This window comes from Hydractinia symbiolongicarpus, chromosome 5 (genome assembly GCF_029227915.1).
Source record: "Hydractinia symbiolongicarpus strain clone_291-10 chromosome 5, HSymV2.1, whole genome shotgun sequence".
Taxonomy (NCBI): Eukaryota; Metazoa; Cnidaria; class Hydrozoa; order Anthoathecata; family Hydractiniidae; genus Hydractinia; species Hydractinia symbiolongicarpus.
Genome location: NC_079879.1, coordinates 18,814,348 through 18,839,147, shown reverse-complemented (window position 1 = coordinate 18,839,147; position 24,800 = coordinate 18,814,348). Strand labels below are relative to the sequence as shown.

General features: G+C 31.7%; 4 protein-coding genes and 1 long non-coding RNA gene across 6 annotated transcripts; 4 read left to right on the top strand and 1 right to left on the bottom strand.

Moving 5' to 3' along the window:
• The first annotated feature begins 631 nt into the window (after window positions 1-631).
• Window positions 632-8,489, top strand: LOC130645123 (pyridoxal kinase-like). The gene is made up of 11 exons (XM_057451001.1): window positions 632-2,228; window positions 3,918-3,972; window positions 4,630-4,734; window positions 5,290-5,373; window positions 5,453-5,487; window positions 5,626-5,711; window positions 5,942-5,987; window positions 6,267-6,369; window positions 6,604-6,722; window positions 7,152-7,218; window positions 7,752-8,489. The coding sequence occupies exons 1-11, from the start codon at window positions 2,136-2,138 to the stop codon at window positions 7,871-7,873; spliced, it is 915 nt and encodes a 304-aa protein (XP_057306984.1). The 5' UTR covers window positions 632-2,135; the 3' UTR covers window positions 7,874-8,489.
• Window positions 8,490-9,909: 1,420 nt separating this feature from the next.
• Window positions 9,910-24,701, top strand: LOC130645120 (homogentisate 1,2-dioxygenase-like). The gene is made up of 14 exons (XM_057450997.1): window positions 9,910-10,100; window positions 17,442-17,507; window positions 17,899-17,987; window positions 18,101-18,206; window positions 19,432-19,574; window positions 19,869-19,903; window positions 20,272-20,351; window positions 20,534-20,633; window positions 20,728-20,855; window positions 21,145-21,249; window positions 21,624-21,750; window positions 22,281-22,336; window positions 22,529-22,651; window positions 23,787-24,701. Exons 1-14 carry the CDS (start codon window positions 10,062-10,064, stop codon window positions 23,931-23,933), a joined length of 1,344 nt encoding a protein of 447 aa, XP_057306980.1. The 5' UTR covers window positions 9,910-10,061; the 3' UTR covers window positions 23,934-24,701.
• LOC130645119 (V(D)J recombination-activating protein 1-like) lies at window positions 10,108-13,837 on the top strand. Its single transcript, XM_057450996.1, has 3 exons — window positions 10,108-12,564; window positions 12,727-13,019; window positions 13,392-13,837. Exons 1-3 carry the CDS (start codon window positions 11,626-11,628, stop codon window positions 13,573-13,575), a joined length of 1,416 nt encoding a protein of 471 aa, XP_057306979.1. The 5' UTR covers window positions 10,108-11,625; the 3' UTR covers window positions 13,576-13,837.
• On the top strand, window positions 13,477-15,543 carry LOC130645122 (uncharacterized). Its single transcript, XM_057451000.1, has 7 exons — window positions 13,477-13,604; window positions 13,717-13,843; window positions 13,916-14,028; window positions 14,102-14,178; window positions 14,281-14,483; window positions 14,638-14,967; window positions 15,334-15,543. The coding sequence occupies exons 1-7, from the start codon at window positions 13,585-13,587 to the stop codon at window positions 15,541-15,543; spliced, it is 1,080 nt and encodes a 359-aa protein (XP_057306983.1). The 5' UTR covers window positions 13,477-13,584.
• LOC130645126 (uncharacterized) lies at window positions 15,515-16,344 on the bottom strand. Of its 2 annotated transcripts, none has more exons than XR_008982681.1 (2): window positions 16,295-16,344; window positions 15,515-15,898 (listed from the first exon to the last, which is right to left on the bottom strand). It is a non-coding gene; the product is annotated as an uncharacterized LOC130645126 (long non-coding RNA). The 2 variants fall into 2 exon arrangements; XR_008982680.1 differs by lacking the exon at window positions 16,295-16,344 and adding an exon at window positions 16,128-16,288.
• Window positions 24,702-24,800: the final 99 nt, after the last annotated feature.

Genomic DNA, 24,800 nt, shown 5'->3' with positions numbered 1-24,800 from the left:
TTATGATAAAAAAGGTGATCCGGATCCTTGTCTCATATTAAGACAGTGCTTACCCAAACTACGCATTTCATACATTATAAAAATAGAATTAATTAGTTTGATTATTTACTCTTGTTTTGTTAGGTCTTGCTTCTGCAGTTTTGATTCTGAACTGCTTAAAAATTGCAAAATTTTGCAACAAAACTATTCTAAAAACCAAAAACCACTTAATTGACAAGGAAAATCTTTTTTTTAGTAATCAGAAGTCTGCATCTATTACTTTTTCAAGAAATCGGAATATCCAAGAAATGTTTATAGCACCAAAGAAGAATAAAGACAACAAATGTATTTTAGTTGATGATTAAAGAAGAATTAAATCACTAACCTTGATTTTTTTGTAGTGAAAAAATTTCGTGAAAGCAACCATAAAATGCAAAGAAGCGAACTAATCTGCCTGCAAAAGTTCTGACCCTAAAGTTAGGTTTTCAAGGGGTGGAGGGTTGTAAAATTGCACTACAGGGTTTGTTTCTATCACCACTTAAATTTTTTTGACTAGTGCACACTTGTCAATGGCAAAATGCATTATGGTTTGCCATGACAGCTCTTAGCCAAGCTAAATTTTAAATTTAAAGAAGCAAATTAAAAGTAAATTAAATTGAAAGTGATAATAAAGGTAAAGTATATAGAATAAAAAGAAATTAGAAAGGTGCAAAACAAATAAATAAATTAAAAACTAAATTGTAAATCTTGTGGAAATCTTGTGAAAATAATGTAAAATTTTCATATTTTTTAACTGTGAATTTTTCTGCATGCGAAAATTATTACTATTATGGCAGTGGTAAATTGTGTATGGATGTAGCCTCTAAAATTTAGTATTAGGGAAATGAATTAAACTAGCAGCAGCAGGTCTAGGCAATTTTATTAGTTATCATGACATGACAAGATTATGTGAAAAAATAATTTGACATTGAAAAGTATTTTAATAATGATTGTAGATTAGTTTTGTGAAAAAAATTGTAGGTAATTCTAAATGAACAAGCAAATCCATAGATGGACAGTAAGTAAGATGGACAGTAAGTAGAGAGCTTTTTATGCCCCGACCCTTCAAATTTTTTTTGTAATAACTTTTGAAGCATACATTATAGAGGTTGGAATTTGTTACCTTTTTTACAATTTTAGTTAATGGATCATCAAAATTCTTTTATTTCGGTTGTCCCCTAATGTGCTAACAAACATTTGTGTCAAGTTTTGCGCCAATATGATGTCTGCTGGCTTATCAATAACGGAAGAACAATTGCTCTTGCTCACGCAAAGGCTCGCCCAATTCTGAGGAATGAGAAACTTGCTGAGCCATTAATTGCTCCCCCAATTCCAAAAAAAAAAAATTTGGAGCTGAGCAATATCAATTTATCTCACATGGAAATCAATGTTCTCCTTATTATTTACAGTAAAAAACAAAAATATATAAAAAAGATAAAGTAAAATAAAAAAAGACTTTGTGATAAAATATGCGTTTATATCTATTCTATTCTATTTATTCAGATTGCTTGCCCAGTCTAAATTATTGTAATTTTGGGGAATCGATTTTTCGCTCGAGTGTTATTCTCTTATTGATAGGCCTTTATATCTGCTTTATTATTTTTGAAGAGGGTATTTATCCTTCCACAGGCTTTTTATAGCCCCCCAAAAAGGCTTAAATAAAGTTAACATTAATCTTTATGTTTCCCTTCGAACCACCTTGCTATTTTTCATTATTACAAACTCTCTTCTGTTGTACTTTTTAGGTTTCTTGAGATTAAAACTCCAACAGAAATGCAAAATTTATTTCACAGAAAATAAATTAATGTATGCAAGCAAAATGTGGAAAATATATCCCAGATGCAGAACTTGACAATAATCAATTTTAAACATAGATGGTCCAAAGTTTAACACAACAGTTGTGTCAATTTATCAAACATTTGAGTACATCAATGTATACCATTAAAAAAAGTTCACAACCCTATTTAAAATCTTAATTCGAAACCCCTAAACAATTGCCACATTGCCAAAAAGTCTTTCTTGTCTCAATGGTTGAATTTCAGCTTTAATGTTCATAAAGTTTTATTTTAGATATATAAAAAAGGTTATTAGAAGCGTTTAATTTGGTGAATGTGTTAATGGCAATGGAAAAGTTGAAACGTATTCTGTCAATACAAAGTCATGTTGTGTCTGGCTATGTTGGAAACAAGTCTGCAACATTTCCCTTACAGGTGTCTAGTAAATTTGTAATATCTACATTAATCCTAGTCTGCTCAAAGACTTTTTAATAATTTCTGGCTGGTCTACATTCCCTCCTGAACTTAGCGAAGTTAAGTCAAACTTAGCACTTTTGTAGAAGAAAGATATATAAAGTAACATTTTCCTGTATGCCCGTAAAACTAGTCTAAAAAAATAAATATGATATTAGGGCCTTTATATGATAATTAATTTTAATATTTTTTTAAAAAAGGAGTTAAATATAAGTATAAAAATGGCTAAAATTATAAAATTCTCATTTTTTTAAATTTTAAATATTTTCTGGTGGTTGAGTGAGCATATGTTGATAAAATAAAGATAAAAAACTTTTTGAACTGTGATATCTCCTCCAAACTGAGAAAGATTATTATCTGGATTTGTCTATTGATTATTCCAAGATGTAATTGTGATTTTTGGTGTTTATTTTGTATCTGCGTGAATGTAATTAGAAAGAAGTATCTCAGTTATAACAGTTGCTTAATATTTTATGATAGTTTTTACCGTTTCTCAACAAATTACGTACAGTTACGGAGCGCGTAAGACACAAACAGTATGCAAATGCCAAAAATGCCTATACAGGATTAACAAATGAACACCACAATATGTATCACTAAATATGCACAACTAAAACAGTTGTACCCGCAAGTCAAGCAATGCTTTAGACATCAGTCAATATCCTCTGATAATGCCATCATAAACATTTAGTACAGACTTAATCCTATCTGTCTCTGGGTAACATTGCTTGGAGGTACAAGTTATTTATTTTTGTTAAAAAAGTGACATTTAACTCAAAAAAAATTAGAAATAAAATAATTGTAGTTTAAATACTTGCTAATTCAAATTTCCTAGTATTATTGTGTTTTATTCACACAGAGCGATTCAGAAAAGAATGATATGAAAATAGTTAGGTGGATGTGTAACACCAGTTTGAAAGACAGAAAGAGTTTAGATAAGCTAAAAAGCAGGCTGAGTTACTTTTGGGCCATTACCCAGATAAGAAGATCTGCTTGGCTGGGGCATTCAGAGGAGGATAAAGTGTAGTCTTAGGACAAGTGCTAGACTGGGAAAGATTTGGCAGGTGGTTAAAAGGGCAGACTTAATGCAGACGAGTTTGAGTTTAAAACAAGCACATTCTGGATCAGATTAAAAACAGTCATTAATATATCCCATGATAGTATGGAAAACGGATGTTAATCCGATGATGATGCTGATGATGATAATTAAAGCAGTCATTGAACAACTAAAAATATCAATCGACTGTTTTTATTTACTGCTGCAAGAAATTTGGTCAAACTTATTATAAACCAAAACCAGAATGTATCCCTTCCAATACATGTTGGCAGTTGGCAAACGGGGATGCAATTAATTCCTGATGTGACAAAATTCAAGTATATAGAATGATATAATTTGTTTACAAGCACACTAAAATTGACTTCCTCTACTTTTTTTTGTTTTGTTTGTCTGCTTAATAGTTCTTAAGTTTGTTTACATACACATTAATGTAATGAAAAATTAAAATCAACCTTAAAAAACACAAGAGATTTTGAATAAAATGTAATGTAAACAACTTTAATTATCGAGATAGGAATTGCATCAGTGTTCACTATGATTTGCTGATGAAACCATCAAACATCATGTGAAATTGTGTGAACCTCTTGTTTTAGGTTCTAGGTTTTGATGTGGATGCAATGAATTCTGTACAATTGTCTAACCACACAGGTAACAATTTTTTGTTACATACTAAAAAAGATGGTTCAGCAGATAGGATCCACTTTTATTAGATTAGTAAAATAAGTCGGGTTTTTTTATATTTTCACATTGTTAGCCACAGCAGACGACTTTGTACAAAGTTTTGTTTCAGATTAATTTTGATGAAATATGCTCAAATCTTTATTTGAAATACAATTATTATTTTCGGTTGATTAAAGTGTCATGTTTGTTCAAACTCGCAGTATTTGGTACGAATTGTATTGTAGATTCTATAACTGATTAGTTTTCTTCCATTGGTTTTAAAGTGAACTGAATTTGCAATAATAAAAACTATAAGATAAGAGAAATATTTTTTTACCTCTGCAATTCTTTGCTAATGTAATAGGAGTGAGACAATACTTTAGATATTGTTTTTGTGAGGTGAATTTCAAAGGTCTTGCGGTCATATTTTTTTCATGTACTGTATAAATTTAACACAAAGTGCATAACATTGATACCTTCAAGATTTGCATTGTACACTTATTTGTTTTTGAGGATTACGTTAAAACTTGCAAATATTAACCGCATGTAACAGCTTGTAGCAGATGTACTATTTTAAATCAGGTATTAGATCCAATCAAATTTTATTTATTTTCATTATAATTACATTTGCTATTCTTGTTGCAGGTTATAAATCAATTCAAGGTCAAGTTCTACAGGCAGAAGAGTTAAAAGTACTTTTTAATGGTTTGAAAGAAAATGAAATTGATATTTACTCTCACTTTTTAACAGGTTAGTTTAGCCCCAATATGGCCGCTGTCCTTAAACGTTTAGGTTATAGGTGAATGGCAGAGTAATGATAAACTCTGTTTTTATGTCAATGTAATTGTATTGACATTGTGATATATTTAAAAACCGGTATATTATACTGATAAACCGATAGATTGGTAACCAAACCAATAAAATGTTAAAATTCATAAAGTAATAAATATTGGAAATCATTGTTAACACTAAAAATAGCGTCTTTTACTGTGTGCAGATAGTAGGTAAATAGTCTCAACCCATGTCTTCAACTTAGAAAATTGCAAAAATAAATTTTTGGTATAACACCATCATGAAAAATATACTTTTTGTTGTAAAATTCACTGGTGAAAGGAAATGATATTGATTTTTTGAAAAGATTCAAGGAAAAGTGTGTAAGTATACATATAGAAATAACAAATTGCTGCCTCAAAGTGCACACATGTTAGATAGCATTGTGTGTGACAAAAGAAAACTGTCTTAATATTTTTGTTATAAAGTGATAGAGCACTAAACTTGAAATTATATGCCTTAATTTTTTTTTAGGATATTGTGGCTCAGAATCATTTCTAAAGGAGATAGTAAATGTTTTAAAACACCTCAAATTAAAAAACCCTAACATAATATATGGTACATTTATTGTATTTTTAATTATTTATTTATTTTATTTCCGTGTTAATTATTATTCTTATTTTATTATTATTTTTAGTGTGTGATCCTGTTATGGGAGATGATGGGAAATTTGTAAGTTTGATATTTTTTTAACATTATGATGGTCTATCTTTTGCATAAAAAATGAATTAAAGAACCTGCTTTGTACATTTACTTTTGTTAATACGAAGAAAAATGATTTTGCACTATTTGAGTTAACTTTTTTGCTAGTATGTTCCTGAAAGTTTGCTGCCGATCTATCGTGATGAACTTGTTCCTCTCGCTGATATCTTGACTCCTAATCAATTCGAAGCTGAGTAAGTGAAATTAAAAATTATTTTAGTACCAGCATTTTCTAACAAAAGTGTACACGGAATTATTACAATGGTTGATACTCTATTATTATTTCGGATATTTCTTTTTCTTTTATAATTCTCCCTCCCCAACACCGAGCTCATACAGGGTATACATATGTATAGGACGTTAGATGCTTGTTGATTAAAAATTACTGCATTACAGTGAGTGTGTAGACAACTATTTCTTTCAGACTTTTAACTGGGGTGGAAATAAAAACTGAGTCAGATGCCTGCAAGGTATTTTTGCGGTTTTCTTTTTTCTTAATTGTTGTGCAATGTGAATTTTCTATAATTCTCCTTTAATGAAATTTAACTACGGTTTGATGATGTTCATTATCTCTTCTCGTGTACAGAAGAATTAAGTCACTTTGGAAGGTTTTTTTCCCTTACAAATACCATGGAAAGAAAAAAAAACATACTTTATTAGTTCTGTGTAGTTTGTACGAAAATTTAGATGTACAGAAATTCAATGTTTTAAATTGGCTACCAACTTTAAGAACGTGTTTGATATTTCAGGCATTAAAGTTGCTGCACAGCATAGGAGTTAAAACAGTCATTCTCACAAGTACATGTTTAGAGAACGAAGACAGGTTGGTTTTACTGGCTTCACAGCATGATAGTAAGTTGCTTTTAGTTGAGTTGGCACAACTTTAGTCGTTTCTTGGTATATCTTGAGTATGCATTGGGCAGTACCAAAATAATTTCAGCAAATGAAATGTCTGACTGGGTCAAACTTGCAATATACCTAAGTTTGTAAACTTGTTAAATGGAAATAACTCTTGTTCATTATTTTGACATTTAAATGTCGTTGAAAAACATGTTTTTTAATGTCAATCTTCTTCTAATCTATTAGAAAAGGGCCACTATATTCGTCTACCGGTTCCACGACTTGATGAGACCTTTACTGGTACTGGGGATTTGTTTTCCAGCATGCTGTTGGCATGGCTACACGTGCATCCGGATAATCTAAAGGTGTGTTACTTCTGCATATTTTTGATGAATTATTGGTGTAAATAGGACTCAAATTTTCTTAAAAACTCAATTTTTGTAATGGATTTTCTTTTGCGTAATATAAGTTAATACATTATACTCTTAATCAGCTAATGCAGAAATGAGATCTGGTCAATTCTATTGTCTTCCTTGCTCAATTTTTTTTTGGAATTCCTGACTCTTGTGATCCTAACACTTTCACTAATTCAAATTCTCCTAAAATCTTCTAAACTTTATATTTGTTTTTTCTTGCTAGTCAAAACAATCTCCAAAAAATCCGCTTAAATTCTTCTAAATTCTCTTCAATATGCTGAAAAAAATTATTAGCAAAATGAGTGGAAACCTTGTTGTTGCAGGATAGATTGTTTTGTTTCCCCTCTAACTCACTTTCCTAAAATTTGTTTTATGTAGCTGGCATGCGAAAAGACCATGTCTGCAATGCAAGCGGTGTTGAAAAAAACGTTGATGGAAGCGAATGGTATGTTGCATGAAACTTCTTTTTCCAAACCTTTTGAGGTTGTGAGCGATAGCCTTGAATCAGGTGATTGGATATTCATCTGAAGATGTGAACCAATCAAAACCGCAAAACTTTATGTAATCATTTATAGTTGACTCCCAAAAAATTGATAATTCGAATTTTTTAAACAATTTTCTTTTTAGATATATTTGATTTTTCGAATGTTTAAATGCTCTATTTACCTTCTCCTACTAAAATGGACTCTAATTATAAATTTTAAAAGAACATGTTAAAGCTTTGACCTGAAGCATTAGCGAAACTCAAATAAATTAGCGTTGAGAGATCAGGAATACTTTCCTGAAAGAGTGAATATCAATGCGAGAAAGAAATGTTACCATGAAGGAGTTCAATGCCCATTATGTGTTAAAGGCTTGCATCTTGTGGTAAAAAACCTGCTTTAAAAAACACCACGATTTAGCCAGTGTTTTTCGTATTTCAGTGTTTTTTACATGTATGATTTGGCTATAGAATTGTAGTGTCTATTTTGTTTTTAGCTCTTGCTGAAGAAGGAAAGAAACCATCAGTTGCACAAAAAGAACTTCGTCTAGTTCAAAGCTTAGACATAATCCGAAATCCCGAAGTAACATTCACGGCTGAAATTCGAACCTTCACGTAATATTTTTTTATTCTTGCAGAAACTGAGCGTTTAAAAAGTTTAAATGAAATTAATTAAAATTTCAGTAGGATTAATTTTGAACGATTTTACACTTCATCCAAACATAATGCATTTATTAATATCAAATATTTAAAACATTTACATTTATCTTGCCAATTTTGTTAACACAATTTTAACACAAAATTATATTTTTAAAAATTTAAATAAAAGATTATAAAATTGTAATACAAAATTATATTTTATTTTTTATTATTTTGTTTGCAACAATGCTATACTTTTAACTCTTCTAAATGTTTTTGCAACTTTAATATCTCATAGCTAGAATTTTGCCTCTGGAAAGTATTGCTGTTTATCACTGTCTTATGCTTGCTATCACACTGTTTATTATTCCGTTTTTAAAACGGATAATGGCATTTATGTGTCATAAAACCAATTATCCTTGTAAGTTTATATTTGTGTGTGGCGTTAAAAGTGGTAGCTATTAATTGTATATACACGACAGTTTGAGAGTGGGAAAAAAACAAAACAAATAATAAAGGTCTAAGTACAAATAGAAAAAATAGCAATGTTATATTGATAATAATATTTACGAAAAAAGTCTTGGATTTTTATCATTTATATGTAAAAAGAAATAAATAATTAATAATGTCCAGTTTTCTGGTGTCAGCATGGCCATTTTTAATATTTCGGCACGAAGCAGACGCAATTGAAACGTAATTTATGCAACTTACGAATCTGAGAAATTTGCGTCGCATGCCAAGAATTGGCGAATTTGTAAAATGGTCGAAAGTTTGTTACTCTCACTATATTTTGGTGAGAGGTTTTACTCGCAATCACATGGGCAATGGACTCTAAGTTCTGCTCTTTGCCAACGTTAACTTTGGGATTTATTTATCTTACACAGTTATGTTCGTTCTTTTTTTACCAGAAACAAAAAAACTCTGGAAACAAGTTCGCTGGCTGCAAATACGATTGCTAAATACATCGACCCCTATAACATCTGTTTTCCTATCTATATTATACATTTATAAAACTAAACAATTTAGTTTGATTAGCCTTGTGGAATGCAAAGTTAATAAATTACATTTTTTTATTTAAAGTCTACTTCTGCGAAAATCAATTCCCGCGAAAATTCGAAATACGAACAATTCATGAAAATTATTACTCGCGAAAAATCAACATTTCTTCGATTTGCGAAAATTAATACCCGTGAAGTACAACTTTTCTTGACTCGCGAAAATAAATACCCGTGAAAATTAGTACTCCTAAAGTATATCATTCTCATCCTCAGGGTTTTTTTGGTCCCTGAGCCGCTAACGGAGTAGCCAACAATTTTTTGCTGCTATCAAATTAATGAAAAAGGCAAAATGTCCTATAAGCGAAGTTGCTCAACTTAATGACGGATATAGAAAGTGCGTGCTTGGAAATATTTGTTGACGATTAAAAGAACTTGTCAAATGAAAATTCGCCTACAAAAACAAACAGGGCCCTTTTCAGCGTTTTCTTAGAATTTTCACTTTCTGTATTAATTTGAGTGCATTTAACACAGTTACCTGTTTTGTTATAATAATTTGGATTCTTTGTTGGCATTCAATTTTTGTGTGAAATGATTGAAAAAATTACTTTTTAAGGCGTTCTTTAAAGCGACATTTCCCGTATTTAGTTTCTATACAAACGTACAGAATACACCCTCCTGTTTGCCACAAAGAATTTTTCAAAATAAGCCTGAGAATGATATACAATGGCAGTTAATAAATTCACCGCTTTTTTTTAATATACGCTCGCTGCGCCATCGGTATAATCCTTCAAGTCTCCAGGACTAAGACGTCCCAAGTCGTTTTCCTTGGCGCTTGGCCCTCGGAACGCCGTCAACTATGCAAAGGCCTTCAAAGAGGCCGTAATATGACTTCTATTAGATCATATGACAAACCATAGACAAACCTATACCCCCTGCTGTATAAAAATCAAACACGCGTTCAAAAAATGTAAGGGGTGCACTTAACCCTCGTCCCGCAGTGGTCATCTCTTTTATCTCAAAAGTTAAAAGCCCGGGACTGAGGGTGGCGGGTGATGCCGTTCTTTGAAAACAGGCTTCAATGGTGGTACCAATACACGGAAACATTGATTGACGGCTGATAACATCACCAACAAAACAAGCCATCACAACACAACAACATCAAATCAAACAATGTCTGAATTATCGTCTGTAGCCTTTGCTGATTGTAAGGTGAGGGAAACAGCAATTTAAATTTCAGACCGTTGCATCAAAAACTACAATTGGAATTTTGAAAAACTGTAAGAATCCACAAGACACAAAAGGGAGTATTGGGAGGTGTGTCATAAGAAGGCTTGTAGCAAAGAGTGAAATATTTTTTATAAAGTTTTTTTTTTCATACAAGTATTTCTATAGGTAGAAAATATCAACAACAAACCACAATAATCAAAGAAATCTATCCCAAAAAATATATTCGCCTAAAAAAGTGAAATTTTTTAAGAAAAATTAGAAGAATAAAGTTAAAATTTAATTCCGACTCCTCTTGGATCTTATGCTAAAAATCTTTAATATTCATTAATAACCATTTTGTAAGTCCTGCTTTTTTACCTACACAAAAGAGCGTGCATGACCATACATTCAATCATAGTGCCATGTTTTTCCTGCGTGCGCAGAAATGGAGGTAATGTTCTGCCCGGATAATAAACGCTGCCCTGATTAAGTATGACAGCTTGCCCCGGTTAAGAACAGGGCAGAAAATACGTAATCAGGGCAACATAATCAGGATGGGCTGGCTTATTACTCAAAAAAATATTATTTGGCACATATAAAAGGAACATAATCAGGGCAGACCAGTTTATATACAACAGTCTAATATTATTTCTCACTTATTATAGAACGCACATAATCGGGCAAGGCCAGCTAATGTATGACAGTCAAATATTGTTCGAGACTTCTAGAACAAATATAATCGGGCCGATCGCTTTTATATCATTCGTCATCACTGGTGGCAAAGTTGTTGTTGTTCTCAAATAAAACGAAATTTCGTGACAAATACTAAATTTTAGGATTCGCAAGTTTAATATCTTTTCACCAAACTTAACTCCCACAAAAAGAATAATTTAGGTTCCGTGAAATTTAGTTACTTCTAAGTATATTATGTTGAAATGTATTTACTACAAGAGCACTTTATACTAAGAATTACGTCTAGACTTTTTTCTTTTGCCATGTCTAGTTTTTAAGGGTGTTCTACCTTCCAGGAAATTTTTAATTCACAAAAGTTCGAAGAAAATGCCAATCACAGCCACGCTAGTTCTAGCGGTACGCGGATAGCGAATTTAATTATGCGCATGCGCGAAAAATTGTTTTTTAAATATAGCGCCTCAGAGGCGAAAGCCCGATTCTTGGTCAGATTGCCTATCCCAAAATTGATGCTTTTTACGGCGATTTAACCAACAAACTAAGGAAATGTACTATTTTAATTGAAGGAAGTGAGGCCAGGTTACGTAACTAAGCGAAAAAAACATCTTACTTGCTTTTGTTTTGAAGTTACGCGGTAAAAAAACAAAACGAAAGTAAACACAAAAAATGACCTAGCTACATCATTAAATATCTCGACAACCAAAGTTTTTTTACCAAAGAGGTTTTTACAGCATTTAGTTCAGACCTTAAGCTCTTCAAAAAACTATGTTTGGAATGCATTTCACTTTTTTCCTAAAAATTTAAAGACTTGAAACAGACCCTGCTTTTTGAAAAAAATATGGCCGCCACAAACCATGAAAACATGTTGGCAAAACTTTGTAGAGTTTGTGGAGAATTTTTAACTAAAAGTAAAGGTATTGCAAAACAGAAAATGACATTGGAGAAGGAATTAGAACTACTTTTTGTTCATATCCAGGAGGATGTGGACAACATTCATCCCAAATATATTTGCTTTCGGTGTTACAACACACTTAAAAATATTGAAAATAGGAATACAACAACACAGTTGAAACCTAAAAATTGGTCTCCCCATACAGAAGTTTGCTCTGTATGTGAAAATGTTCAAGGTATGAAAAAAGGAGGCAGGCTATCAAAAAAGAAGAAAACAGGACGACCAAGTACTTTTAAGCAGATATGGTCAAGAAAAGCCTTAGAGGAAATTAGTGACAAAAATTTAAATGACATTATTCCACCCGTTGTCAGTCACCATGGCTTAGAAAAAAATCCACATTACAAGTTTTGTTTGTGCATGCTTTGTGGAAATCTTCTGAGACAACCTTTAATGGTTATCACATGTGAACATGCATTTTGTAAAGAATGCATCCTTATATATCTTGAAGGAAGTTTTCAAGATGAAAGTGAATGCCCTAAGTGCAAACGCGATGACATCATCACTCTTGTCAACCAATCAAATTTAAAACCAAGTTTGCACCGAAACCACATGGTAAATAGTTTACAAGTTGACTGTGATAACAAATGTGGAGAGAAATTTACATTGGATAAATTACATGAGCTTAAATTACACAATATATCGTGCAACACATCCACAAGTTCAAATACAAGTGCAAATTATTCAATAAGAGATGTATTTTTATTGGACGAGTCATCTCCTGTTCCAAAAGAAATAGAGGATGCCACCTTGCATGTTTTAAAACATAAAATGAAACAATCAACTGATATAAATAACAGCATAGAATTTAAAAGTGGAGGACCTAGGGTATGTATCTTAAAATCTCAGTTAATGGAAAATGCATATATTTACAAAAATAACTGATTTACATATCCAATTATTTTACATTATATATATATACATATATATCCTTGATATTTTAAAAATTAAATAAAATTAAACTAATGATTTCAAACAAATTTATTTTAGCCCTACATGTTTACCTCAACACCGAAACCGGTTAAAAATAGTAATGAAGTCTGCAAGCGGACCATAGAAAAAAGGAACAAGTTTTTAAAAAACCAATTACTTTTTTCTTCTGGTGGAAATGAAAGTGGGTTCAGCGTACAAACTGGCAAATTAGTCAAGAGTCTGAAGGAAAATGAGAGAGTAGAAATACTCAAGAGAGCCAATATAACAACAAAGAGTATAACTCCAGAGGAATTTGTAGCAATGAAGGCAGACTTGAGTATTCCCTTGTCAAAATTAAAAACAATGTCAAGGTATGGCTGAAAATTGAGTACTAATACATAAATAATTATATATATGAAAATTCACAAAAAAGACAGAATAGACATGTTACACCTTTTTAAATAAGACTTTTAAAATCATGAGACTCAAATGAAAAGTATAATTCTTATGAAAAAGGTGTTATACATCTACCTGTTTATATATTTATCATAATAGCATTTATGCAAAATTAATACCTTAAGGAAAGAAAGTGTGTCAGCAGTGTTGGTGGATTAGTGCTCATCAAATTTATTTTATTTAGCATCTGTCAAATTAAATTCTTACCAAAAAAGAAAACTGCAAACTTTATTTTCCTAAGGTATATAGTATGCACATTTAAAAAAATAATAATATTCTGCATATAGATGGTTATCAACCTTTAACATATCCATACCATCACAGAGAAAACAAAGAAAAGTGGCTACGGAATGGACTGGTGATCAATTGCGTTCAGAACTAGCTCCATTCTCATTCGAAGTTAAAGGGCACAAAGGCAAATTTGAAATAAGAAGTGCGGCATGGGTTTATGTTGAAAGCCTGGAATCCTAAGTCAAAACAATGTTTCACTGTCTAAGACAGTAGGTTTTTGTGTTTACTTACTCTTAGGAAAAAGATACATATAGTTAAAAAAAACTTAAAAAATAAATAAAAATAAAAATTTAAGACAGATGCAATTCTACTTCTATTTAGGAATGGACTATTAACTGATTACCCCTTCATGAATAATGAAATACATGTAAAAATAGGAGGAGATCATGGCGGTGGTTCATTCAAGCTTTCATTTCAAATATGTAACACAAAGAATCCAAACAGCAAGGTAAAAGAAAGTGCTAGATAACTTTTACTACCTTTTAGAAAAAAAAACATTATTTTCCTATGATTTTTATAGTCAAACACTGTGGTCTTCAGTATCTTTGAGGCCAAGGATAGAAGATCAAATTTGAAAATTGGGACAAGTCGATTTACAGAACAAATTGATAGACTACAGTCCAGCAAATTTGGGTTGGTATTTATCACATTTTTGTTAGAGTTAACACTTCTATGTTTAAAATTTATACCTATATTCTACATTTAGTGACCAGAGAGTAAGAGTATTTCTTTCGGGTGATTACAAATTTTTAAGCAGTGCATATGGCATAACCGGAGCTAACGGTATGTAAAAATAGTACAAAATATAAAAAAAGTACAAAATATAAAATGTATTAGTCAAAATAAAAAATCCTATTTTATTTTATTTTCATTTAAAATATTCAGGGAGACACCCATGTTTGTATTGCATAGCAACAAAAGAAGAAATACAGAAACCTGTGGATATACGTGGAAAATTTCCTGTAAGAACCCTGGAAACTTTGAAGGAGAATTTAGCAAAATTTAGAGACTCTGGTGGCAATTTGAAGAATGCAAAATTCAACTACAATGTAATTGATGACCCACTTTTTAACATTCCAATTGACCAGGTAAGTAAAATTCATGCTATACTATACTGTATGTATATTTTTGATCACTGTTGCCTCCAAAACTATTGTTTTAAAATACATTTTAGTCATAGTTATATATATTAGTGATAATAAAGTAATATTTAATCAGTCAAGTTTTATTACTCAATTTTAGGCATCTTTACCTGGACTACACATTTCCTTGGGATGTTTTTTAAAATTTTTTACAATGTTTGAAGATAAATGCCACAGTGTGGACATCGCGTTAGCAACCAAGATGGCAAACGCTAATCAGAAAACCCAAGAAGAGGAATTTAACAAGTTTATTGCTTTAACATCAGAAATAGACTTGTTAGAAAAAAATATTGAAGACTGTGATGAAAAGATCCAATTGATTAATGACACCATCATTGCAGCTGTAATGCGAGACCCAAACAATGAGGATAAAATTAAAAACATGTACCAACTAAGAATTGAACACTTTGAAGCAAAAAAGATTGAAAAGGTATAAATATTAAATTTGAAGACAAATTTTTTCAAAACAAATGCAAAAAAATATTCTCAATTTAATTCAATATTTTGAGTTAAAAGAAGCAAACAATTTTAAAAAAACTGATGGTCCTTGTGTGCAAGCAGTTGATGCTATCCTCAACAAGCTCAACATTAAACGCCAAGCTTATTATGGTGGTAGCTTTATTGGAAATCATGTAAATAAAATGCTTGAGGTGAAAAAATAATGTTCTATATTGTATATTTTTTAATAAGCAACTTACCATTAACGAACTAGGGCTTGAATAGTAATTAATAATATTTGCTTATTATTAAAAAAGTGCATTAACAGAAACTGTAATCAACAACATTTGATATTTAGCCTAACAACTTTATCCAAATGTGCAATATACTTCCAATCACTGTCACTAAACTTGGATACAATGGATCAGACATACATGCAGATGCTATTTTACATGCTGAAAACTTTAAACAGCTGTTTTTACATTATTCGAAATGTCACAAAACATTAAATACACGTGAAGTTATGAACCAAGACAAAATTGAAAACTTTGGTAGGTATATTATATAAACACTAATAATTGGTCACATTTTTGCACAAATTACACACATATATAAAAGCCATAACATGTAAACATTTGTTTTAGAACTAAATGTAAAAGAACTGATGGTGTTTCTTCGAGATATATTTCCCCTTCAATCGATCACTCCAAAGTTACATCTACTTGAGGATCATGCCGTAAACTTTGTTTCTGCTTGGGGTACAGGTTTAGGGTTCTATGGAGAACAAGGTGCAGAAAGCATCCATGCTGAATTCAATGGCATTGCACGGCTATACCATGCAGTAAAACCGGACACAAATCGTCTACTTTTAATGACAAAGGAGCATTATTTGCGATGTAACCCCGTAGGACAAGGGATGGTTCCTGAAATAAAAAAGAGAAAACTCTCTACTAGCTAGCTCTAGCTGATGTTTATAGAGCATCCCTACACAATGTGTATATCATGTATATATAATGTAAATATTTTTATTGGATGTTCATTGAATAGCTAGGCTGACTCACCGTGGTGTGGAAGGTGCCTTTTTCCTTCGACTTTGTGATAATAAAAACACCACAAAAAAAAGTGAAATGGTTTTTAATTTACTAAACTTACCATCAGGATGGTGTTGATAAGCTAAATCTAAGAGTCTTTCCCACAGAAAACTTTAGTTAAAAAGATATTACAATTTTACTACACCCACTACCAATTTTAATGTTTTGGAAGGGGACGAAGTCCCACGTCAAATACTGGAGAAAACAATAAACTTTTTTATAACTTACTTATTCCTCTGGCTACATCGCTCCTTCCTCTTCAGAAAAATTCTCAATGTAAAAAACCGCGCATACTATAAACTATTTAAAAACTTATAATCAACGAAGCGTTGCAATCTATTGTCTTTCCCTTGCTCGGCGTAGCTATGGTTACCATTTTTAAAAAGTTTAGTTTTCACGAGTGTGATTCAGCGCATGCACACAAATAAATTCGTCCCGTAAATATGCGTGCAGCCTGCCTGGCCAGCCATATATATCAGCATTCATAATCCTGTCACCACGACATAACCAGTGCAAAAAAGACATAATCGGACCATGCATACATAATCCGGCTGTCCTGGTTGTAAACAGGCCGTTTTCGCAATCTGGGAAGAACAGTAATGTGCCCGCTTGGTTTGTTTACATTTTTACCTCCATTTCTCCGCGCGCATCTGGGATTACGTATTCACTTAGATGCGCGAGCAAGTAAATATCGGGACTGTGATTCCATATATTGTTCTCAAAATTAAATCAAAATTTTCCTAATAAATAAATCCTAATAAGATTTGTATAATTGCTTTGTATTTAGTCGTACTAATGTTACAAACAAAAAATAATGTATTAATATACTGTCTCCCAAGAAGTCCCCTAAAGCAAATAAATACAGTTTGCTTTAGGGGAAAACTAATTTTTTTTATAAAGAAAAAATATGAAAAATATACTAAACCCAAAAAATTGTTTGCCGTGGCAACATTTCGGCATATTTTCAAAAAAATCCCCTACTACAGCATGAATAGAATTAAGTTATTGTCAGCAAGCACCCAGTGCTTGATTAACATCTATTTTTAAGCACCAACCTATAAAATTGTGAGGTTAAATAAATGTCTAGAACTCTTAATTGGACATTTACACTATTTTTACAATTTAACCCTTCGTTTTTGACTTTCATCATATGTTTGCTTGATATGTGTATTAAAACTTTGTAAACATTTGAAAATTTTAACTACTATCTCTTACTACGTTGTGAATATCGAGAACCTTGTAATCAGACTTAGTTGACCATAAAAAGAATAAAATCTAGATATGTGCAAAAACAGATTTGTGATTTTTTCAATTCCATATTTTTACACCAATGTAGACTGTTAACTGATTACCTTGTATTGATTTGTTGATTTAGTATGTCAGCGGTTTTGGCAACGAGTTTTCTTCAGAAGCATTACCACATGCATTACCAAGAGATGGAGTAAGTTAGAAACAAAAAATTACATTATATATGAATATTTTTTTTTATTCCATCAAGGCTTGAAATTTATTTGTTAAAAGAAATAATGCAAATTCAGCAAACCGATTGTGGTTCTCAAAATGAAAGAGAATTTTTAGTTGTCCCATTTTATCTCACTATTCCTTTCAACATTTTTAGTTTTTGGGTGTATTCCATAATCTTTTTTTAATAATTATTGCTTTCACATTTTGATATTGCTGTGGGATCACATCACAAATTGTATATAGTTTTTCCAACTCAATGCCATTATAGGTATACACTTGTCTGGATAACTTGAGATTTTAAAACATTCCTATGACCTTGGTGCAACTTTAAGTTTCAGTTGCGTATTGTTACATTTTCACACATCTAGAACACACCGCAAGTTTGTCCATATAACTTATATGCAGAACAATTGTCTGGCACAGCTTTTACATGCCCAAAAACACATAACCAAAGATCGTAAGTCTTTATTATTTGTAGCAAAGCGGATTTATTCTATATCACTTCAAGGGTAGATTTCTTAAATTATTTTTATTATTTCAAATGTGTTAATTTCCTATAAAAATTTTCAGTTGGCTTTATCGAATACTGCCATCAGTAAAGCATTCACCATTTGAGAAGTATCCCATGAATACATTTAACGGTGATTGGAATGACAGACACCCTAATCCCAATCAGGTTTGTTTTAAACATCTGCATTTGTAATTTACATGGACTGCACAAATCATACTCTGACACAGAAAATGATTTTCGTGTGTGTTGCAGATGATAAAAAGTTGTTTACAAGAAATTGGCATTATAAGCCATTAAAAATCACGTAAACATAATTTTATCCATATTGATATCTTCACCCACAAGATTGCGAGTACGTTCCTAACACTCTAGAACTATCTAAGATAAACCACATTTTCTCACTTTAAAGCATATGATATTCAATTTCACCTTAGGACAATAAGGTTTAATTTGAATCTTGAGGAAATAAATATTCATTAGGAAAATACAGGGTTCTAGATTTGCTTCCTATTGTAATTCACATTAAAATGTAGCCACTTTTTTGCACAAAAAACAAATTGACATAAAACAAGCTTGTGATAAGTTCATTATTAAGCTTTCAAAATTTGTTTATGTCAAGATATTAATAATATAATTCCACAAGACATTTAAAAATTTAGTTTGTGCTGACTAAAGTCGCAAAAACGCATGTCTTGAATGTTAATAGACAAATTAAACATCACAATGTCAATAAAGTTAATTCAATGTCAATAGCAGTACATTAACATCAATAGCTTAAATTACATTAATGCAGCCATTAATATCCACTTATAATGTTGAGGCCAAATAACTTAGAAACAGTGTGGCAAAGTCAAAAGCAAATGGTGCTATATCTTTTTTTAAGGCAGCGGGTAAAAAAATTTTTTGTGCATCGACAGGTCATTGCTGACATTATCAAAGTTCAGATGAACCTTTCTATTGTACTTAAGTTGACTACCTATGTGGATCTTTCTACTGATTTGTTAATTAGTCAATAATAATGTCATAAGGTCAAATGGAAATCTTTAAACCTAAGTATCTTAAGAACGAAAATACATTTTTAAAAACTCCCAAAAGACTTTATTAAATAATTTGTTATCCTCTAAAATATATAAAAAAATAATTATTTGTGTTAGGGTCCCTTTAAAGTTTTGCTTAACCACCCACCCCCTCTCCCCCCTCAAAAAAAAAAGTAACATATACTGTTTTGGTATTATTTTACTGACTTTTTGTCTGTTCCACTGTTTGATCGACAGGATCATTACACATTATTACTTTTTTATTATTTTGAAGTACTAACGCATGAAAAGATAGATGGTGAGGAAAAATTGACATATTTAGGCCAATTACAGTTGTACACATTTTTTTGTAGTTAAAATGGAACCCGTTTGACCTTCCAGAAAATCCAACTGATTTTATAGACGGATTAGCAACCATTTGTGGGGCTGGAGATCCAAAGACACGCCATGGACTAGGAATCCATGTTTACTGCTGTAACAAACCAATGGGGGACAGGTTTGTGCTTTGTATTAGCAAATGTTAGGCACCACGCAACCCTAATCTCTTTAAGAATTGTCAATTCTTGTTTTACTGCCGAACTTGTGTTCTAAAGAGCACAGGAAATAGCAATTCACAAATTATTTTAGGTGTTGAAAGTTGTCATCGAAGTTTCTACCTCTACCAACGAGTCTATGTACTCGCTGGACGTAGCCTAATTATGTACATATCAGAGCAAAATATAATATATTTCATCATGTAGTGAGCAACAAGATAACAAGAAGTTTTATATGACTAGCATCTCTCTTTTAGATGCTTTTACAATTCTGATGGAGACTTTCTTATTGGTACGTAAATTTGTCATCTCAATTCTTCTGCAAATTTTTAAATTTAGATTTTTAATATTTTTGAGCAGAGTTTTAACAAGATGTCTACACTGGCTAAAAAAATTTAGGTTTAGGAACTTGTCAATGTTAAAACAGGTTTTACGTTACATTAATTGTTTCATAATATGGACAAAAAAATTGTGATTAATGCATGTTGTATTCCCAGGTCTCAATGTGCCAAAGTAGAGGTTTTACAGCCTACCGGCTGGGTATTTGTCAGGCGATGTTGTTTGCCCATTTCATGGGCTGTTTCTTACTTGAATGTAACAATATGTGTTGATATGTTTACGTAACGTGTTGATATATGTCGCGTAATCTTTTTAATTTAGTTCCACAGCATGGTGCTCTTGGCATTTTTACTGAATTTGGAAAGATGACAGTTGCACCTGACGAAATTTGTGTAATTCAGGTAATACGCAGGACAATCTCGAGTGTGTAATGTCACTTTTCAGTGATCATGCTCAGGTACAATGGTTGAAGTCATAAATCAAAAAAGTGTCACTTTTTGGATCAGGTCAAACTGGCTTTCCAGCAGAAATAGTATATCAATTTTATCGTTTAATTTCCCACATGTTATGTTTTACTGTTTAGCAAGGTATCAAATTTACAGTTCATGTTGAGCAACAATGTCGAGGTTTCATCCTTGAAGTATTTGATAACCACTTTGTGCTGCCTGATTTAGGACCTATTGGTAAGAAAATATTGACCGGCCACCATGAAAAAATAGTAATGTTATGCCACCTCCACCACACAACAAATAATATTGAAATTTAATCTGCTTTTAGGTGCCAATGGTCTTGCTTATCCCAAACATTTTTTGACACCTGTTGCTGCATACGATAAAGATTACATGCGGCCAGATGGTTACGAAATCATTTTAAAGTATCAAGGAAAATTGTTTAAGGCTGTGCAGGTTTGTGATGCAGATTCTTTTCTTAAATGCTTTTTTTTCCAAATCTGACATGAAAATCTTTCAAGGGTCTTTTTTCAATATCATACGTGTGAATTGAATGGATAAGACATTTGGACGATCCACAGGATAGATCATGAATTAGGTACAATAAAAGGAGGCTAAATGTTTTTAAAAATTAAGATCATGAAGTACACAAGCCTGCAAATTAGAAGAGTTTAAAAAGTTAAGAGCCTAGTTTAAAAAGTAAGCTCTGAAACCGTTTCTGTGAAGATCTTTTCTTTTTCTTTAGGATCACACTCCGTTTGATGTTGTAGCTTGGCATGGCAACTATGCACCCTACAAGTATGATTTGAATAAGTTTAATGTTGTAAACTCCGTATCGTTTGATCACATGGTAAGTTCAATTATCGCTTCATTTGAATATTTATTATTACGAAATATAAAATCTTAGTTCTTTCCTTGAAAATGTAAACAAATGTGAAATGTTGCACGTTGAAATAAATAGCACGTGGTTTTATAACATCCATTGTGTGAAGGGTTAAGATGGAGAGAAAAATATGGCATGTTAAAAAAGCTTTTTTAAGCTCTTCGTACAAAATAAAATACTCAGTGCTTCATTTTGTTCACAATGTAAGCAAATTTATTTTAGTCTTAAATTTGAATTGTAGTCCAGCACGTGGATACTGAACTCAAAGACTATATAAAAAAACATGCGTGATGTTTTGCTTTGATGTTATTTTCACCTTTTTCTCGCAAACTTGTTTTAAGGATCCTTCAATATTTACAGTGTTAAGTTGTCCTGGTCACAAACCTGGTACTGCAATAGCTGATTTTGTCATCTTCCCGCCACGCTGGTCGGTGCACGAAAACACATTTCGTCCACCGTATTATCACCGTAAGTACTGGTGTTATGTGTTCTGTTGAATTTTTAAATGACTCTATAATTGTACGGGAGGGAATAGGCATTTAAGTCGACGTTTGTATTTTGGGAAGAGGGACAGGTTCATAATAGTTGGGAGAGCTGAGAAATAAATAAAGATTGAGGGGATGTGTGTGGTAATAAATTAAACTTGTGTTAATGATTCGTTTGTTTTAAAATTTTCCTCACAAGCTTGAGAAAGGGTGGTGAAATGAGAACATAATACAAAAGTTTGCTGATTGAGAAGCGTGATAAGGGTGTTTTTTTTACTGAAAAAACGGATCTTGACTTTCCTCCAATTTCGTTCCGTGTGCTCAATTTTCCTTAATTGTGCACAGCTGGATTTCAGACCCCCAGCAGATTAAATTCGACTACTTCATACTTATAGCTAACAAGGATGCACGGAATGACGATAGGAAATATATGCGCCCGTTAGGCCTTTTCCACGGGCTAACATATATTTATATCAATGTATATTGTTTTTAAAATATTTTTTTTTTAAATAGGCAACTGCATGAGTGAATTTATGGGTGTTTTGAAAGGTCAATACGAAGCTAAAAAGGTGGAGTTAGGTTAAGTTTTGTTGATTGATAAAAGCGTTGTATTCTTAAGTGTTGATGTAAAAGTTTCGTTTATTTGTTTGTAATAACTTATGGTAACTTCCCAGTTGTACAGACAACAAAAATTCAATTCGCGCGCATAATCTGCTTTAACTTATACCATTGTGTTTAACCTAGCCAGCATGTTTTTTTAGAATGTTTCTATTGGTGGAGCAACCCTCCATAGTATGATGACCCCACATGGTCCGGCTGCAAATGTATTTGAGGCTGGATCAAAAGCAGACTTGAAACCAGAGAGAATTGCTGAAGGAGCGCTTGTAAGTTATTTTTTTATACACAATATTAAATCATTTTGTTTTGTGTGCCAGTGAACTTTGTTGCTGATGACATGTCATGTGTAGACTTCCAAAATGTTGACGCATTTCGGAGTGATTATAGTAACGAAGGAAGTCCCGGAAAGTCTTTGTTAATTATCCTGCATAGTTAAATTGTTGTAGATAATTAAAATATTGAATGTCTTCCAACAAAATCCGTTTTTACAAGTGTCGCAAAATAAGGAGATTTTGTCGTGTTTGCATTTGGTACGTTCACCATCGTTAAAATTTGAATAAGAAAAATATAAGCACGCAGTAAGATTTGTTACCAGAATACAGTAGTTGGGTCAAAATGTTTTGAAATTAGAAGTATTCTTACTTTTTGATCTTATGTAATCTCTCAAAGTTATCTCATTTTATTCTTTTATTGTACACATTCTTTTATAAATGTTATCAAGGCGCAATCCCTAAATTTTTAAAATTTTTAAAAAATAATTCTGAGGCTCGATCATTAGACAATATTTTTATTTTGTTTGTAAAAAAGGCGGGCTTTTTTATAAAATGTCGGCCTCGTTTGTTCAACCATGTTTGAAACTGCGTTACACTATCCACAATTTTATATTCGCTAAAGTATCATTTAAAATAGCGATTTCCTAAAAATGACAAAGCTCAAACCAAACAGTATGATTCTTATAAAAAATGTAGTAATCCTTCGAATAGACGCCCCACGTTTTCAATCATTTTTTAAATAAACGCCCCCTCTAATAGACGCCCCTCCCTCATAAGGGGGCGTTTACTCGAGGCGATAGTAAAAATATATAATAAAAAAATCAATAACTGTTATTGTTTTGCTCTTTTAATTAAAAGGCAATTTTAATGGTGCTTATAATATAGAAATTTCATAAACACAATCCCTCATATCATCGGCAAAATAAGGAAATTTTCTATAATAAATTTATATATAATAAATTCTATAATAAACGCCCCCTCTTTTAAACGCTCCCTCGAATAGACGCCCCCAAAAATGTCAAAATATTTAATAAACGCCCCGGGCGTTTATTCGAAGCATTACAGTAGTGAAATACAATTCAAAATTTGCTATAAGCATGTATTTAACTCGTATACATTTCGTTTTTAGGCATTTATGTTCGAATCATCATTGAGCCTCGGGTTGACAGAATGGGGTGAAATGTCGTGTAAGAAATTAGATAAAAACTATTACAAATGCTGGCAAGACTTGAAACCCAATTTTGACCCGAACTGGAAACCGGAAGAAAACCGATAATCCAATGCCAGTAATAAACCGCTTAACACGTTGTTTTATAATTTTCTGATAATATTTTGACGTCAATTTGTAGATATATTTCGACACAGTACAATGTTGGTGGTAAAAATCCACTTAGGTGAAAATAATGTAATATTTAATCGTTTATAAATAATGTTGATTCTCATCCACTGACCTGAAAATTAGTGTGGTTACTATAAATTGTTTTTTTCTTTCTATTAAAAGTATATAGCACATGTCCCCTGTCCTCAAATATGTTCACGAGCGCACGTAAATTACAGTGAATTTTTAAACATCTTAACACAGACATGGAAAAAACAAATAGATTTATTTTAAACGATTTAAAATATCTGACTTAAAGTTTTATATTAACACTTTAACTTAAAAGCTATATTCTTTTGCGTTACCGGATTTGGTCGGATTGAAATGGTCGAATCGCTCGACGTCGATCAATTTCGTTCATGCCTTAAAGAATACATCACTATCTGTAAAAACTACAGATGCAGTTAGGTACTGACATGCAGGGCCAAGCTAAATATAAAATGCTTTTAACTCTTTAACTTTTTGACGATCATGTACTTAAATGATTTTTTGCCACCCTTATCCTTGGTGAGTTATTTTATAAAATTATTTAAATCGTTTTTTTATCGATTTCCTTCTTACTTAGAAAATTTTCTAGTTTTTATTTTTTTATTTGTATTTTTAATGTTTGTTCATTTGTTTTTCGTTAATGTAACAGTAAAAAAAAATACACTGATTTGATTTTTATTTGTTAAAAGTGTTTTAGTTTTCATCTCAGAATTTTTAACATCAGTGCGACAGTACGAAAGATTCGGTCAATCAATTCGATTTTATGACACTATTTCA